General features: G+C 42.2%; 2 protein-coding genes across 2 annotated transcripts; both read left to right on the forward strand.

Annotated features, from left to right (window-relative positions):
• The first annotated feature begins 1,626 nt into the window (after positions 1–1,626).
• On the forward strand, positions 1,627–4,457 carry LOC139286326 (involucrin-like). Its single transcript, XM_070907072.1, has 2 exons — positions 1,627–2,976; positions 4,401–4,457. Exons 1-2 carry the CDS (start codon positions 1,627–1,629, stop codon positions 4,455–4,457), a joined length of 1,407 nt encoding a protein of 468 aa, XP_070763173.1.
• A 2,486-nt stretch (positions 4,458–6,943) lies between these two features.
• psme3ip1 (proteasome activator subunit 3 interacting protein 1) lies at positions 6,944–16,873 on the forward strand. The gene is made up of 8 exons (XM_070907512.1): positions 6,944–7,040; positions 8,617–8,753; positions 8,852–8,950; positions 9,696–9,817; positions 13,568–13,707; positions 14,380–14,471; positions 15,662–15,868; positions 16,428–16,873. The coding sequence occupies exons 2-8, from the start codon at positions 8,627–8,629 to the stop codon at positions 16,430–16,432; spliced, it is 792 nt and encodes a 263-aa protein (XP_070763613.1). The 5' UTR covers positions 6,944–7,040; positions 8,617–8,626; the 3' UTR covers positions 16,433–16,873.
• Positions 16,874–18,635: the final 1,762 nt, after the last annotated feature.

Genomic DNA, 18,635 nt, shown 5'->3' on the forward strand with positions numbered 1-18,635 from the left:
CCAGCCAAGAGCGAAGCAAGGCAGGGGGTGGACCAGTGGCTAACTGTAACCTGAGCTAATGGTCCAAATAAAACCATTACAGATGGTAACATTATGCTAAATATGATTGTAAACCACTCTGGTGTTTGTCACTTCACTGTTCTGGCTGATGCCCGGGATACTTGCTCTGACTGACTGCTGTTCACTCAGCGACCACCCCTGTAATTAATTACAACGACCCTCTGAAAACTACAACCTTCAAATCAATCAAATGCTCTGAAATGATGAACTTTCTTCAAAGAAAAAGTACAACAGTGGACTTTAGAGATATATTTGTGTTGTTTGGAACACACACACACAGACATTTTAATAGTTTAACTGAGTATTTTCATTTTATACGACCACAACTGCTACAGACTCATTTATTTTGCTTACAGAGTCGCAAAGTGTATTCTGCGCTGTATTCCCATTTCAGGTTTTTCTTCTAATGGTCTCCTCCATGTGTTACACACTGAATGATGAAAACGTCCATCCAGGTGCCAGAGGTACTTTATTGTACTGAAAATACAATCAAAAAAAGGGGGACCAAGGTAACGACAAAATCTAAGATGATAATAATTCTGGGCATAATCTTAGCCACTAAAATGTCCCGGATGCCACACATGCTACTGAACACATAAACACGGACTCTCCTGGACTGGACAATGTGACGATCACACAGGTTTATGTTCTGACCACCAGTTTGTTTATTTCAAGTTTGTTTCTTGGAGGTTTTGGGGGACAGGTAAAAATACTCAAGGGCCTCAGGCACCCTTGCTATGAAGAGGAAGGTGTGAATCAGAGCTGTAGTGAATTCAAAAGGCCTTGTTGTTGAAATTGTAAACAAAACACGTTGCTACAGCTGTTGAATTCATCCAAAATGGACCCAGAGACCAGAAGTTTTAATAAAGAATTATTTGAAACGGTACATTATAAACAGTATCATCTTTAGCTTTAATCCACAATTAGCAGAATGCTTTGTGCCAGTAATCACTTTGGGAGTTGTAGTTGACTTCTCTGCTTCAGTTTTTGTGTCCACAGGCTTCTTGTACCTTCCACTTTTTATCAGAGAACCAGATGTTTTCTAACATCGTTGCTGGTGCATTTCCAAACTACAGAAGTGCTTCAACTGTCAGTCACCTGACATCGTGTTTGGGGAAAAATTATTGAATTTCCGTAACCGGGGGCAACTGGGATAGCTCCTCCCACTTTTTCAGTCTACAGAGAAAAAGCTGTTAGAATGCTCCATCAAAGGAATGGAACCAACTATGATGCTTTGATGCAGGATTCTACAACTGCTTGAGTCATCACCACAGGCTTACATTAGGACACACACGGAGTGACATTAACTCATACCAACTACACACAACACACACGTTACCAGTCAAGTAGGATCTACTACAGAGACAATCTTCTCCACACAAATAAAGTCCACTACAGACAAAGACAGTCTACAACAGATAAATACAGTCCACTACAGACAAAGACAGTCTACAACAGATAAAGACAGTCTACTACAGATAAATGCAGTCTACTACAGACAAAGACAGTCTGCTACAGAAAAATAAAGTCTACCACAGACAAAGACAGTTTACTGCAGACAGTTCAATGGATCGAAGAATCAACCCAGGAAAAAGAGTTCGTTTTGTTGACGATGCTCGTCAGGGCCGTCCAACACCTCCTCTGAACTTACACTTTCTGCAACATGATCTTTATAACGCTCACCAGGAGATCTATCGCCTGAAAGAGCAGATAGACGACCTGTTGCAGAAAAACAAGAACTTACTGACCCAAAAGAGGACGCTTTCCCAGAAGAGCCACGATGGTCTAATTGAACTAAGGAAGCTGCAGGGGCTTTTAGAGGCCAAGGAGAAGCAGTTCCAGGAGGAATGCAACATGAGTGGCGCAACCATCAAAGACTATGAGTCACAGATCGTCTACCTCAATAAAAGTATGCGATTCCGGGTGAACGAGGTGAATATCATCCAGCACATGAACCAGAAGGAGTATGACGAGCTGAAAGCAAAGGTGGGGGAGGAGAAACAAAAATTCTCACAGGAGCTGTTGAGAAGAGAAGCTGAATTCCTCGAGACTAATAGAGCTTTTGAGGCAAAATACAACGCTCTGGAGGAGAAATTCAAGGAAGAGCTGGCCGAGAAAGAACAGACCTGGGAAACCAGACTAAAACAGGTCCAGGAAGAGAAGCAAGAACAGGCCAAGACACAACAGAGCTCGGATACCAGTCTTAACCACGTAGAGGAAGAGAAGCAAAAACTGGCCGAGACGGAACAGAGCTCGGATACCAGTCTTAACCACGTAGAGGAAGAGAAGCAAGAACTGGCCGAGGCAGAACAGACCTGGGAAACCAGTCTAAAACAGGTCCAGGACGAGACTAAAGAACTGGCCGAGACAGAACAGAGCTTGGAAACCAGTCTTAACCACGTGGAGGAAGAGAAGCAAGAACTGGCCGAGACAGAACAGAGCTTGGACACCAGTCTTAACCACGTGGAGGAAGAGAAGCAAGAACTGGCCGAAGCAGAACAGACCTGGGAAACCAGTCTAAAACAGGTCCAGGACGAGACGAAAGAACTGGCCGAGAAAGAACAGAGCTCGGAAACCAGTCTTAACCATGTGGAGGAAGAGAAGCAAGAACTGGCCGAAGCAGAACAGACCTGGGAAACCAGTCTAAAACAGGTCCAGGACGAGACTAAAGAACTGGCCGAGACAGAACAGAGCTTGGACACCAGTCTTAACCACGTGGAGGAAGAGAAGCAAGAACTGGCCAAAGCACAACAGAGCTTGGAAACCAGTCTAAAACAGGTCCAGGACGAGACGAAAGAACTGGCCGAGACAGAACAGAGCTCGGAAACCAAAGTACAACAGGTCGAGGAAGAGAAGCAAGATCTGGAGCTCTGTCTGAAAATGCAGGAGAGGAGAGGTTTCTGGTCTCGCAAGAAGGTGATGACTGGACAGACAAAGGTTGAGAAAAAGAAAGAAAAGCAAGAGAAGAAGGAGATGATAAAGAAAGAAAAGCAAGAGAAGAAGGAGATGATAAAGAAAGAAAAGCAAGATAAGAAGGAGACTAAAAAGAAAGAAAAGCAAGAGAAGAAGGAGATGATAAAGAAAGAAAAACAAGAGAAGAAGGAGACTAAAAAGAAAGAAAAGCAAGAGAAGGCAGATTTTAAAAAGAAAGAAAAGCAAGAGAAGAAGGAGACTAAAAAGAAAGAAAAGCAAGAGAAGAAGGAGATGATAAAGAAAGAAAAGCAAGAGAAGGCAGATTTTAAAAAGAAAGAAAAGCAAGAGAAGAAGGAGACTAAAAAGAAAGAAAAGCAAGAGAAGAAGGAGATGATAAAGAAAGAAAAGCAAGAGAAGGCAGATTCGAAAAAGAAAGAAAAGCAAGAGAAGGCAGAGATTAAAAAGAAAGAAAAACAAGAGAAGAAGGAGATGATAAAGAAAGAAAAGCAAGAGAAGGCAGAGATTAAAAAGAAAGAACAGGAGGAGAAACATAAAAAGGGACAAGAGGTAATGACGGAGAACAAGAAGGGTTTTTGGAGCTGGATGCACAAGAAGAAGTGTGACAGCATCAGTGAAGTGGAGATGGAGGCTGCTGGATGTTTGGCTCAGGCTGGACAACAGTAGCTCTCCCTTCACCTCCCCACCCTCCCTCTCCTGACGCCCTCACCCGACCCTCCATCTTTCAACCCCTCTGCCCTACTTCCACTCTCCTACACCCTCCATCTTTCAACCCCCTGCCCTACTTCCTCTCTCCTACACCCTCCATCTTGCAACCCTCTGCCCTACTTCCTCTCTCCTACACCCTCTCTCTTAACACCCTTCCACTATTCTATCCCCCACCTGCCTCTATCTTCCTAACCCCCTCTCTCTTTCCACCCTCTAACCCCTTTCACCCCTATACCCCCTTTCTCTTTCTACCCTCTAACCCCTTTCACCCCTATACCCCCTTTCTCTTTCTACCCTCTAACCCCTTTCACCTCTATACCCCCTCTCTCTTTCCACCCTCTAACCCCTTTCACCCCTATACCCCCTCTCTCTTTCTACCCTCTAACCCCTTTCACCTCTATACCCTACCCTCTCTCTTTCTACCCTCTAACCCCTTTCACCCCTATACCCTACCCTCTCTACTATCTCCCCTAACCCTTTCACCTCTATACCCTACCCTCTCTACTATCTCCCCTAACCCTTTCACCCCTATACTCTACCCTCTCTTTTCCACCTTTCACCCCTTTCAATCCCCCCCTCAGTGGACAGCACAGTGGCACAGTGATTAGCACTGCAGCCTCACAGAAACACCTCCATCTTGTTTCTGTGTGGAGTTTGTATGTTCCTCCCTGTGTTTGTGTGGGTTTACCCCTGGTACTCAGGTTTCCTCCCACAGTCCCAAGACATGCACATTAGGCTCATTGGAAACTCTAACTTGACCCCAAATACATTAAAAATCAAATAAACAATCAATCAAATAAAAATTCAATCATATTTCTGCATGTGTCTGCTTCTCTGAATAACAATATACAGTATAAATACAATCGTATGACATTACGGTTGGTATAAAGTACAAGTACTGGTGTCTGTCATACTGCTTTTTTAAGTTCTTAGAGAAAATTTTATACTTTTTACTCCACTTCATTTATTTGACAGCTTTAGTTACTAGTTAAATTAAGATTTTACATTAAAAGCATATAAGTTTATCATCATGAACAAGTCATTGTCTCAATCATTTTATACTTTTTACTCCACTGCATTTATTTGACAGCTTTAGTTACTAGTTAAATTAAGATTTTACATTAAAAGCATATAAGTTTATAATCATGAACAAATCATTGTGTCCAAAAATATATTATATTGGTGTGGTGACACATTGAAGGGGCCCGACCCCTAGGTTGGGAACGACTGGACTAAACTAGCTAACTCTATATAAAGTAGTTAAAACAAGCTCCACTTTGAGCAGCTACAACAGTAAAATGCTGCTCTGATCAGTATTAATAATCTAATGTCAGGTAGAATATTATTTATGTTACAGGGGCCGATTTTCTGCAGAACCACTACTTTTGATACTTATTAATATATTTGATATATTTTTCTAATAATAATTCTGGACTTTTGTTCAGGTTGAAAGGTCTGACTGTTGAAACAGTGTAAATATAATGTACAAAAGATGCAAAATGCTTCATTTCATGAAGGAATGTGGAATGTGCAAAAACCACACAGGCACACTTGACTGTGTGAAGTTGTTGTCTTCATGTGTGATATATTCAAAAGATGTGAAAATATGTGCCTACAGGCTGTCATGTTAATTTTTCCACATGTGAAATAATGCTTCTCATGTGATTGTAAGGGCGTAAACAATTGTATTTTAAGTTCCAACTCTTCCACTGTAACACTGGTGCTCTAACTTACGACTGATGTGTAGCATAGACTTTTTACTTTTAAGAGAGTCTTTTTTTTTTCTTCCAAAGATGAGCGTTTATAACTGCAACTTAATATGAAATCATAAAAGAGTTACACAGCAGGACATAATGGCTTTAAATGTACATCTCTACCTTGTAATTTCGTCTTATGAATGCATTCATATAAAAGACTTGCCAGTTCTTACTTGTACTTGACCATAGGTACAGTAGAACAATGGAGTGACAGTTGGAAATAAGTAAATTATACTGTGAGTACCGCCATAACTACGCATGAGGCCTTATGTTATTGTCTACATGTTTAAATCTCTCTTTTTGACTAGCTAACTGGAAAAAAAAGTTACTCAATCTCTGACTGTCATTTATGTTTCGGCTAAGGTGAACAAACGGCCAACACATAGTCCAACACAAAGTCCGCGTCCCTTGCTTTCTAACGCGGACTAATTGCTAGCTAGCTAACGTAGCAAAATACTGTCTTGAGTGGATAGCTTCAGCGAATTCATCCAAACTTCCAGTGCTGGTCTGGCTGGTGAATTGGCTAGCTTGCCATTTGCGAATCACCTAATCAGCTAACGTTACGAAGTAACATGCGGTAGATCTGTGTAGCGTAGCTAAATTACAGCTAGCTAGCTAACCTTAGCTTGCGATATCGCTAGCACGGTAGCAAAATACTGTCTGTCTTGCTTGCCAAATTATTTCAACAGCTAACGTGACCCATGATACTAACTGGTGTAACTTTGTTGATTTTAGTCAACAATACATTTTGTAACTACACAAAGCAAAGGTGTACACTAGGGTTGGGCGATTGGACGAATATGTCAGTGATTGGCTGAGTTCATCGCTGGTTGTTTTCTCTGGGCGATTTTTGTCACCGTTGAGACTCTTAATCCTCGGGGTTTGTAATGCTGACAGTATTTGTAATATGCTGCAACTGACTCGTGGCCATGGCAAATCATGAATGTTGTGGCTTTTGTCCTGTGTTTGACACCCACCAAAACACAGAGTGCTATATTTGGGAATGTATCTGTTTGAGAATGCAGTTTAGCCATTGGGGCTTTAAGCATTCCTTTTATAATAATCTAGCCATGTAATGTAAGCATTTTGGGGTCTAACACTGAAACGTCGCAAATGAATGTATTTTTGCAAGTTAGACAGGTGTTTGTTTGCAACCTTTCATTAAGAGACGTAGTTTTAATAGTGGAGACAGAACATGAGAGATCACCCCTCAGAGGTCACAACACATTCATTCTATTCAATCATTTTATTTTATTTTTTTCCAGTTATTATTTTCTCCTTCCTTGTATAATTTCCCCCCGGGATCACTAAAGTATTTCTAATTCTGATTCTGATTCTCCCCGATTCCACATGTATTGCTGTTTCCTCGTGTCACCACTCGATAGCACTGTTGCCTTGTAAACTGCACTTGAGTTCAGCAATAAAGTTTATTCAAAGAAATGGGTCTACCCGGAGCTTGGCCCTGCTACAGAAAAGCAGGTCGGAACTAAAGTCGCACGTCCAAAACCGTGACGGGATATTTTTACAGTGACACGAAACGTCATTGATTTGGAGCAGCAATATCATATCGACAAGCCGAGCTTGGTAAGTAAGTGACAGAGAAATTATTCAACATGAAATCAAACAGTCATACGCGGAAACTCCAGTATGTTCGGTTGCGCATCTGAAAGTATTGTTTTTCCGTAATGACCCGATGTCCGGTTACTGACAGCGGCGACAACAGCCTGCTGGGATGCTAATGAAGCTAACGCTAGCCGGGGGGTTGCGGCACGTAAGGCATCTGCGTGCTCACAGCTTTACCTCTCGACCATCTGAACTATAACAACAGGAAGCCAGTGACTCTGACTGTTGTACTGCAGATTGATTGCTGTATCGGTTCATCTTATCGTTATCGAGTGTGTCCTCTGGCTTAAAAGGCTAGCGGCTAACGTTGTTGTCGTCGCGCTAGGCAAACGGTTAGTGAATCAACGGGGCCAAACGAAAAGCTTTGGTCCGTTAAGCAGAGCTCGTATTAAACTCGATCGCCCATTGCAAATCGGTTGTGGCATCCTTGTGGTTTTCTTGAGCGGTCTTCGTTGAAGAAAACTCCGTTGAATTGCCTGCATGTCAGTTACTTGTGCTGATTAAAGATGGCCACAAGGGAGAGCCAAAACCTCACAGGTTGAGTGAAGTTCAGGCCTCTTTGAAAATAACAGTATTAAAAACATCAATTGAAAAAGGCTGTGTGTTATGTAGTTGTTGTGGTTTGCACGTGTTGCCTCTTGGTGTTCTCACTGCAACATTGCATCACCACCTAACTAAAGCCATAAAATATAGAAAATAACATGATACAGAGTGATTCTGCTGTGACACCAGTATGAACCATGGCTTAAAAATCACCATGGAGTTGAATCTGTGGTCCAGGCTCAATCAACAAATACTGAACACACATTTTCACCAAAGACAAATTTGTTTGTGTGAATTCCTCTCTTGGTGCATCTCACCTGTTTCCATATATTCTCGGTAGTCAGCCTACACATCGAAACATGGTGACATATTTGTGACCGTCCACGTCAGGGTTATGACTTGTTAAATTTGACCTTGGTCCACCTCTTGTAATTACAGTCTTACAGAAATCCAACACATTTTTTTTTATATGGCAAGATATGCATAAGTTATAAGCATCAATCTAGATGTGTTTTTAGCAGCTCTGTTACTTCTTTCTTGTTCTCTAACAGTGCCTTTATGTTTCACATTACATATAAACAGATTCATTCATTACTGGGCCCTCTGTGGCAAAAAGACAAATTCATATTATATTGGTGAATACAGCAGTAGCATGTTATTACCCTGCCCTGTAAGGGGTCTGCACATGCTTTTATTTAAAAGATGCATCATTGAATTGTAGTATCGCTTTATTTTGATAGGTTAACACTCACAGGTAAGTAACATCAGTGCGCTCAGGGGACATAAGCCGAGTATTCATGGATTAGATTGATTTATTGCTTTGCTGGACTCCATAGAAAAAGAATACATTAATTGAATCCAGGAATTCTCAGCGTGCATGCCCCGAGGAAAACCACCGCTATAGACTCCTTCAGCTAGCAGTCTTTCATGGCCCATCAGAAATGGACTGTGTATTGAGTAAAAACATGTTTTGCGTCTGTGTGTTTGCGTGTAGGTCAGTTGTAATGGAAGGGGGAGGGGCAGCGGGCGTGGACCTCAGCAGGAAGTTTGTGTCAGAAGCTGAGCTCGATGAGAAGAGGAAGAAGAGACAGGAGGAATGGGAGAAAGTCAGGAAACCTGACGACCCAGAGGGTAAGAACACACACCCTGACACACAGATCCAAAACGCACCAAACCTCTGAAATCCATATACCTGTGCGTACATCCACGTTTGTTTGTGTGCTCCTCAGATGCCCCGGAGGAGGAGTATGACCCACGTTCCCTCTTTGAGCGACTGCAGGAGCAGAAAGACAAGAAACAAGAGGAATATGAGGAGCAATTCAAATTCAGTGGGTCTTTGTCTCTCTGTTTCTCTTCATTATATCCATCATTAGGACTTCTACCTCCATTAGTCATTTAGGTTTGAACTAACACATTTCCTCTGCTACTCTACCAAGACAAATACTGTTATCAGCGGTTTTCTTCACTTTGGATCCCAATTTTGTTCGTCTTGTGCATGGGCACGAGGACGCACATGCACACACACAGTGACACGATAGCTTGACTCACAATGATGTTACTCTTCTGCCTTATTCCTTTGGAATTGATTGTTTTCAGTAGATATCAGACATTAGATATTGATTTACTAATCAGTGCATTTTGTGTATAACTTAATACATTTAAACATCTCTGCACTGTATTTACAGCAATATTAGTTCAGGTGTTTTGTTATGTCCGAAAGTGTTTCATGTGAAGATGTTCTGCAAAGGCTGGGCTACAGCAGGACCTGCAAGACAATCGTGAAAGTATTTAAAGGCAGTATCTGTATCTGCCATATCCTGTCTGTCCTGTGTGTACATTATTTCACAGATGTTGGTGAAGAGATTCAGTTCAAGCATTCATAAAACAATTGTTGGTATGTTTAAAAAAAGGTGACAGCGACATCTGCCAAGCGGTACTCTACATTTCGTGATTTCTTTCCACATGAAGGTCACTCGTGTGTGCATTTGAAATAAGCTGTTGAGGTTTGTTTTCTGAAAAATGCAATCACTCGACCGCCATGTGTTGAGAGCATGTTTGTTTCCATGGTGACAGGGAACATGGTGAGAGGATTGGACGAGGATGAGTCCAGCTTCCTGGACGAGGTCTCCCGGCAACAGTGCCTGGTGGAGAAGCAACGCAGGGATGAGGAGAAGCAGGAACTGTTGGAATACAGAATATCCTTTTTATATCGTGTTTGTTTATATGAAAAACATTTTAATTAGCCAGTATCGCTCTGTGCTTGTTTGCCGAAATATGGTAATCGTTCTCCCCCATTTTAGAGAGCGATTTTGCAGGTCTAAAATGAGCACTGAGATGTAGTTGAAGTCACAGCAGTTGCACTTCATTTGTCTTGTTTATGTTGTTGCTTATGAAATGATTGGAGGAGACTAATCGTGGAATTGAGAATGGAAACCTCATGTGCTCCACAGGCAGGGGGGAAAAAAAGGCATTTGGGATTGAAGCAATTGTCGTACAGTTTTAATATTCTGAAGCCCTTTCCCACTTCCAGTGCAGTGTCGACACAACGCGTTTCAAAACAAATCTAAATGAAAATAGAGTTGCAATTCATGTGAATGCTAAACACATGTTTGCAAAAATACTCAGGCTCTCTGTGTGACCAGTGTCAATGTATTACATGCTGACACTTTATCACAATTTGTATGTTTTTTTTTTTGTTTTTTTTAATGACTACATTATATGAAAACAAATATCACTGAAAACGAAACCCTCAGACTGCCTCCAGAACAAGACAGTCAAAGCTAATTTTAAAAGAAGATGCATTCCTTCAGCTATAGCTCTTAAAAATCTAGGGCAACGCTATTACAGAAATATCCATAATATTAATGCAAATTAGTCTGCGACCACTTTGTCTCTTCTGTAGACTTTCCTGTTGGATTTATTTGGTTAGCTCACTCATCTCTGTTGTCAAAATGTGACTTTATCATTTGTGTCAGTCACAGGCTACTGTACATGACGGGGTGGGAGGTATCAGCTGTGCCACAGATCTGTTAGTGTTGATGCAGTTACTACCTCCTGCTGATAGAGGTTGATAGAAGTCATACATTATCATTGCACTTGGGACATGCTAATTGCCCTCATACACTGAGATGGACAGCAGGATAAAGCGTCACATCACCTGGTGTCATGTAGTTAAGACTGCAGCTATCCATTGTTTTTTTTGTTTTTTTATTGATCTATTTTTTCAAGTAACTTCTTTTTAAGGCTGTGAAGTAACAAATAATGAGACCCATCAAGTTACCGCAGCCCAGCAGAAAACCCATAGTATTCATTTAATTGAAAAATGAACTGACAAAAGCGAGCAGAATTTTATATGCTAAATAAACAAAACCATTGATTGTTGGATTTTCTGTCAGCCAGATAATTGATGGATCAATGCATCATTTTAGCACAGCGTGAGCTGGACATTGAACCTATCACAGTGTCAATGTTTGTTAAACGTGTTGGTGGGAAAAGCTACACGACTATGGAGCCAGGTCTCCATAGTGATGAGTGTGATTGTAATGTTCTAGCAGCGTAACAGTTTGGCTCCGTATTGTGCCGTATATTGCATAGTGTGTCTCAGTAAGTGCTTCAGTATCTCCCTGGCTAAACAGTGAAGGTGTTTTCTGGACATTTTTTTGCACTTCAAGCTGTCTAACAATTGAGGGACGTGCATGCTGCTCATATGGGAGTCTATATATGATAAGCAGCTTTGTGTGTTTTGGCAGAGGCAGACACAGCTCCACCATACTCAAGCTCCTGCTGGGACTGCATCGTGCATACATCTCACACACACACACACACACACACACACACACACACACACACACACACACACACACACACACACACACCACACACACACCACACACTCACCACACACTCACCACACACACACACACCACACACACTCACTCACCACACACAGGTCCATCGTCATGCATGATGCCAGCACTATGCTGTACACAAGTTCACCCGTCTATAACTTTGTCAAAATTATTATAAGCAATGTCTTTGGGATTTACAAGGGATTTTCTTCTCCTCGTTCCTTAATGTTTAGCTTGATATTCCATTTAGTTTCGCTTCATTCATTCAGTCTGACAATTGTGTTCATGTTACCTGGTTTCTTGTTGTGAGGGAGATTTTTTCTCTCCCTCTAACCAATCAGTAGCGAGTGACGTATTCGTCCTGCCAACGTCCGCGTTAACGGTTGCGTGGAGCAGTTAACTAAACATGTTTCACATTGATCAAAGAAATATGTCAATCTATGACTTATTTCTGTGTGTTGACTTGAAACAACTTGTACAGCTGCATCAATCTCATCCACACTTGTGTTAGCTAGCTAGTGTAGCCCGACCGATACTGGAACTCTGAGGCTGATACCGACATTTACAGATATTTGGGAGTAAAAACAATCCTACAGCAAATGTGTCAGCCAACAGTATTTTTATGTTTTTTTTCACGTAAGCAATTCATTTTGATTTGTGTCCCTTTTGTGGGACTGAGTGAAAAAAATAAACCTGTCAGTGCTCTCCGGTGGACAAACTATGTAATTATGACACTTGAAAACTTAAAATCTAGTTTGACGTGTCGTGTTACTTGTTAGCTAACATATAAACACAGATAGCGATATATCTGCAATAATTTGAAATCGACCGATATATCGGACGGTTTATCAGTCCAGCTCCAGCTAGCTACGTAGGAAGATGGCGTCCCCGTTCTTAATCCTGCCTACTGAGCTCTTATTGGCCAACTGTTTCTCCAACTGGAGAAAGCAGCTGTGAGTGGGCGCGATCGCTGAACAAATCTAGATGTGGGCAGCGAGTCGGAGGTCTGGGACCAATCTATCTTGTTTGCCAAATCCTGTCTGCGTTATATCGCTGCATTACATAACCTCACATTTTAGCCCATGAAAGAATCATAAGAATATTTTGAGGAGGTTCAGGTCAACGGTTTTTGTTTTTCATCTGACTGTGCTCTTTGTTTCTTCACTACATTACAGGACATGCAGCATTGTCTGATTGTCTGCACAGTACATAAACATTATTTACTAGTTAAAGTAAAAGGCGCATTGTGTGTTTACGGTTAGTCAGCTCCCCGGTTTCTGTTTTCCGTCCATTTCTGTTTAGAGACAGTTTACAGTTGTCAGCTGTCCCTCAGCTATTATTTGGAATTGTCCTCTAATTAAATCTGATTTAATATTGATATGACAATCAATTGGGAAGAATTCATGTATTTAGGACAGACCACCTCATTTATAAACAGGACTCCTATAAGCCATATGACATTCCTGCATGTCCACAGTGAACTTTTGTTGCTCTCTGTGCTTGTCGTCTATGCCCCTCTGTCAGTCTCTCTTTGTCTCTGCAGACAGACAGGTTTGTCTGCAGATGAAGAAGAGAATGGGTTGTCGTGGAAACTGTATCATAGGCTGGTAACTACGGTGACGTTAAAAGCAGTGGCTGTGAACACAAAGTCCACGCGCAGACCTTTAGTTAATGCAGAGAAAACTTAACACTACCCCACATATACCTAATGTCCCACTTTGTGTCGGCTGACTCCGGTCCACCTTCCTTTTTGTCTTGTACCTCGTGTGCTACGTCTTTTTGTGTGTCCCGGTCTATTTTCCTCTGTTTCTGCATCTCGGCCCGATTTCATGTCTCCTGAGCTCTGTCCATGTCCTGCTCTTCTTTTAGGCTCTATATCTGTGTCACCTCTCTCTGCCGGAGTGCTTTTCTTAGCCTTTCAGAACTGTGTCACCTTTTCCAGCACACTGATGGAGAGATGTAATGGCTCCCCATGAAGGGAGGACAGACTGCAGCTGAATGGGTCGTGTGTTTCTACTTGCCCCCCCCCGAGGCCCACTCTTCGCTCCCTCCCAAGGGCTCCATTATGGTTTATTCACCTTAACTTGGTACTTTCACAGCGCTCTAGTGAAGCAAGCATCCACCGAGAGCCGCAAAGAGCCAGAAAAGAAGGCGGCACCTAAACATTCAGGGGCGGAGCAAAGGACCAGCCACCTGTCTCAGGCCCATTTATTGGCTGGAGCTGTCAAGAGGCGCAGGTACGCAGATACACTTCCTTTAAACCTGTATTAACAGATTTTTCTTTTTGGGCTCAGCACATTATCACCTTATAAAGTCGACATGGTGAACTTAGCAGAAAGTTGCCTATTTACACGGCCAGCAAACACTAAGCAACATCAGCATTCATTTGAAGTTGTGTTTGTGTCCATCTGATCATTTAAATCCAATATTCTCTCCTATTTGGTGCTGTTTTTTAAGCTTTACCAACTCATGAGGAAAATATCTGTCTCTTTAGCTGCTAAATGCTCCACTACGTTCACCAGCTAGTCGCTAACTTCGTTTGTCTGCTGTTTGGTGTTGGTCACGCAGCGTCGCTTTATCAGAGAAGATAACTGCTGGCTGTTGCGGCCAAAAATGGTGCAAATGGGAGTGAATTAAAAACAGTAAAGTTAAACAAGATTCACTCACTTAGGTTTTCCTGAAGCAAGACTGAACCTCCATGCTTAAGTAAAGTTGCGGGACATAAAACCAAAACAGTGACATTAAAGACGCTAAAATGCGGGGAACTGCAGAGTCGGGTGATAATTGTCTGTGGGTTTGTCACTGCGAATGACCCCATTCACATTGCACTCATTTGACCCATTTTTGACATGAAAAACTTGATTAGAGCCGCATTAAATCCTCAAAATCTCTTTGTTCTCTTAACCCAGTTCCTCCCAGTCGTCAGACAGCAGTAAGAAACAGAAGGTGGAAATCACAACAACAGCAACAGCAACGACAGGAAATGGAGACAGACACCCAGGTGGGCTGCAGCCTGAGGCCTACACGGAAGCATGTCTGTCTGAAGTGGACAGAAATTGAGTTGTGCACCTCTTTGACAATTCCTGGAATAGCTAAATGATAGAACTACCAGACCAGAAAAACACAAACTGGTACACAGCTCACTGCTTGTGATTGAATGATGCATTGATGGCATATATACATACGAGGTTTTCTTCGACACGCAGATCTGGAATTACCTTGAAAATTGGAAAAACATCTGCAAAGTGGCAGTGCGATGTAGGTTCAGTGGAACCACGTTTACTCAGATTTTAGGCCAGTCTGCCTCATAATGTATACCTAAGAAGAAAAGAAACTTGCAAGAAGAAAGTATACAGAAAGCCCAGGGCTAGCGTGATCTTTTTCACACTTGAGTTACTTTCTCAGAGCGACTGGCACTGAAGAATGGTAGTTGTTACCTGGTTAAGCGATATATATATTAGCCAAGATGAGGTGTGTGTGTGTGTGTGTGTGCGCAGATGTCATGTTTCATATTTCACTGTTGAGAACAAAATAACAGCAACCGTTCTAACGCCTCAATTCAGTATTCATTTTCACTTTGCAATGGCAATGGGTATTAGCAAAACCAGACTGATGAGAACGGTGAGAGTGAATCAAAACAGTAAAGTTGTGGGCCATAAAACCAAAACAATGAGGCAACTGCAGAGTTGGGTGAACATTTCCTTTGGATTTGTCAACACGAGTGACACTTTCACGTTAAACATAATTATTTGATCCATTGTTAATATAAAAATATTGATGAGTGCAGCTTTAAACTATCTCATAACTCTAATTAGGCACTCGCTAACAGCTGATTTTCTCTCTTTACAACTAGTTAATTCCATTTGCGTCCCAGCTCTAAACTGCCTGCCTTATACTTTGTCTTATTTACGGTGTACAGGCACTTTTCTGTGCTAATAACCTGCGTGCAAATGTTTTTACCAACTTCATTTCAATTTTGTTTTTTCTGTATTCCACTGAAATTGTACAGACTAAAGCATTAGAAATAGCCTGGTTACTGATGAAATGTGTGTATTTAATTTTTCTTGGTCCTTGGTAACGTAATTGATTTTTGTTTCCTACTCTCCAAATATTGACCTCTGACCTTTTTTTTTTTTTAAATGATGTCTGCATGTACAAGCTCAGAATCTGACAGTATGTTGTGCTGTTCAGAACAGGAGGACGGAGCAGGCGGAGGAGCAGGGCGAGCTGAAGATCAACAAACAGTCCCCGGCCTGGCGGCGAAGACCCCCTCGGCCCCCCTGAGCTCCGGTCAAGGCGTGTTGCACCTGCCGTCAGCAGCCGTGTGCGTGGGCGTTTTGCCAGGACTCTGGGTTTATTCCGGCAGCAGCGACTCTGACAGCAGCTCGGACAGCGAAGGTAGCGTGGACGCAATCATGTTGCCGTACCCCCGGCACAGCAGGGCCTACAGATAGACACAGACACACACACACACACACACACACACACACACACACACACACACACACACACACACACACACACACACACACACAACCTGAAGTACGTTTGCATGCCTTCAGTAAAGCTTGCAAACAGTCAGAAAAGGTAACCTCACACAGGATACACACACAGAGACAGATTAAAGGTCATACATATACACTGATGAGGTAATGGCACGCGCACGACCTACAGGCCACACAAGTTCATATCATGTTAGTCATACAATGGCAACACACACACACGCACCCAGCAAACATTTTCAGTATTCCTGTTGTTTTCACAGCTGTGAGTTGAACTGTTGCTCTTTGTCATTAGACAAAGTTCAGCCAAGTGATATAACCCTGATAAACAGTAACTTTAAGACCCATTTAACTCTATTCTGAACTAAATCTGTGTATCTATTTGTGGTTTTTGCGATTGTGGCACTCAAACATGACACCTCCACCCTTCCTTTCCTCAATCAAATCTCACGCAGTTTAAGCCGAGCAACCAATCCCGCACTACCTACCCCGACGACATCCTGCCCCCCCTACGCCCCCCCCTCCCAACCCAAGCCACAGCGACTGCAAGCTGTGCTGTTGGCTGAGGGAACAGTGATTGACAGCTGTGGAGCACGGAAGAGACTGCTTTAGACTGTGTCACATGACTCACACCTTTTTAGCTATCAGCAGCAGAGGAGAGAGAGAGCCGGGGCAGGACACGCTTCTCTCTCTCACTGGTTGGGTTAAATGCAAAGTCTGAATGTTTTTGAAAAATGCTGTTTTCATTTGTGTGATGTGATGTGTTTTCTCATCAGTAGTTTGTCTCAAAGTCACGTCGTGCTGGAAAGATGCCGGACTGTTTGCTGCTGTCTCAGGCGTTGGAGTTTTGTTTTGTTGGTCAAAGTCTGAGAGAAATAAATGATATTGGCTTTCCCTTGTACTGTGTGTATTTGTGTGTGTGTGTGTGTGTGTGTGTGTGTGTGTGCGACAGAGAGAGTAAAGGTGTGTTCAGATCAAATGCGAAGCAAATTTTCACCTTGTATTGCCAGTGGCCAAAGACGGCCACTGGAATGTTTTTTGGAGTATTTCACAACCCGAGAATATTCGCCCTGAACAACCAATAGGAATACTCCTTCCAGAAAGGAATACTAACAACATTCATTTCTGCCATCAGCCATGCAACAAAAAAACCGCATGGACACCAACTACAGGCGCCTACCCATCTGTCTCAGATGAGTGGCAGTTTCATAATTGGTGTGTCAAAATCAATAAGTTGTAAGTGTATAGTTGTTTCCTGTGAGTACCTTAACTTGGCTAATTTACTGTTAATTTGCCAGGATATCATACAGGAGGCTATAATATAAGCACATTCGTAGACACATTTGTAGACAATGGTTAGAAATCTCCCAATCACGTTCCCTCGGATCTATCCTGGGACCTATTGGGATACTACTGGATAAGGAAAATATTGTGCAAGTGGTAATTCACGTATTTAGCAACAATGTGCTACATATTGCTATAGAGAGAGAGTTAATTCAGACTTCTGAAGACAAATTATTCCTGGTGCTTTCCCTCATGGGGCCTATTTTCTAAACACAGTCTAAACTAAAGACCATCTTGCAATGGCATCACATCAGCCTGTGCATAGAGTGAGATCTGAAATCTATAGGCAAAGAAATGAAGAAGAAGAAACCAAACAAACTACCTGCACTGAGGTATAAAACACACCATACAAAGCCTTTCTTTAAAAGTAGTTTGAACAGGTTCGAAAGATGAAGATGGATGCTTGGCCTTGTAAGAACGTGCTTATGCTTCGACTCTTCATGAAGACCTGGATGGCCGGTTTGTTGGGGGTTAAAAGACCTGAGATGTAGCCCGGAGCCAGGCCTACATGGGCCATAAAATGAATGTGTGAAATTGGACTTGATCAAAACTAATTTGGGTAATTGGATTCTGGGATGTGTATTCAGTCCTCATTAAAACCTCGGCTGAAAATCTGAAGCTGAGCTCAGTTAGCTGAGATAGAGAAACAGGGTGGCAGTCAAGGTGAGATGATATCAAAATGTACTGAAGTCTCTGAGTCATTAAACAACTTAAGCAGTGCAACGTTTGTACTTCTCTTTAGTGGCCAACACGTCTGTGTGAGAGTGTGTTGCTCAAGGTATGAGAGTGACTCAAAGCCTTTGTAAACAGAGTGATGATGAGACTGGAGGATCATTTCATCTTGTGTTCATGGCCAGTAACAAGCATTTCCCTTTGTCTAAGGACAGTTTGCTGACATCATTAAGGCAGCCGTGGGTTTCTCAGTGGAACCGACAGATGAAGCTCAGTATCACTGGTGTAGCTGTGAAAAGAGTTGCCATGACAACAAATAATATAACCAATATACATAAAGAACATATCAGTTCAGGATTTGAGTTTTGGGGCGTTTTAAAGGAAAGTCAACCTGGCAATCGTTAAGAGTATGTTCAGGGTGGTTCAGCAGCACTAAACCAGAGCAGCAAGACGTCCACATGCTGCCCAGAAAGGTTGATGGATGGAAGTGCGATGGACTCTGGACTGAATTTATTATTACAATGATTTCTTTGTTTCTTTACATTTTGTGTAAGCTGAATTCAGTCTGTCTGTTTAACTGATGACAGCAGGCTGTAATTCATTATCTCTTCAGTCAAGCAAAAACAACAGCGGGAAAAAATCTGAGC

This window comes from Enoplosus armatus, chromosome 6 (assembly GCF_043641665.1).
Source record: "Enoplosus armatus isolate fEnoArm2 chromosome 6, fEnoArm2.hap1, whole genome shotgun sequence".
NCBI classification, from domain to species: domain Eukaryota; kingdom Metazoa; phylum Chordata; class Actinopteri; order Centrarchiformes; family Enoplosidae; genus Enoplosus; species Enoplosus armatus.

Excerpts from the sequence above, each read along its gene's own strand:
- LOC139286326 (XM_070907072.1), top strand. The coding sequence starts at position 1,627 with ATGGATCGAAGAATCAACCCAGGAAAAAGAGTTCGTTTTGTTGACGAT. Across the intron at positions 2,977-4,400 it reads GTTTCTGGTCTCGCAAGAAG|GTTTCCTCCCACAGTCCCAA; the intron begins GTGATGACTGGA and ends CCTGGTACTCAG.
- psme3ip1 (XM_070907512.1), top strand. The coding sequence starts at position 8,627 with ATGGAAGGGGGAGGGGCAGCGGGCGTGGACCTCAGCAGGAAGTTTGTG. Across the intron at positions 8,754-8,851 it reads GAAACCTGACGACCCAGAGG|ATGCCCCGGAGGAGGAGTAT; the intron begins GTAAGAACACAC and ends TGTGCTCCTCAG. Across the intron at positions 9,818-13,567 it reads AGGAACTGTTGGAATACAGA|AGCGCTCTAGTGAAGCAAGC; the intron begins ATATCCTTTTTA and ends TGGTACTTTCAC.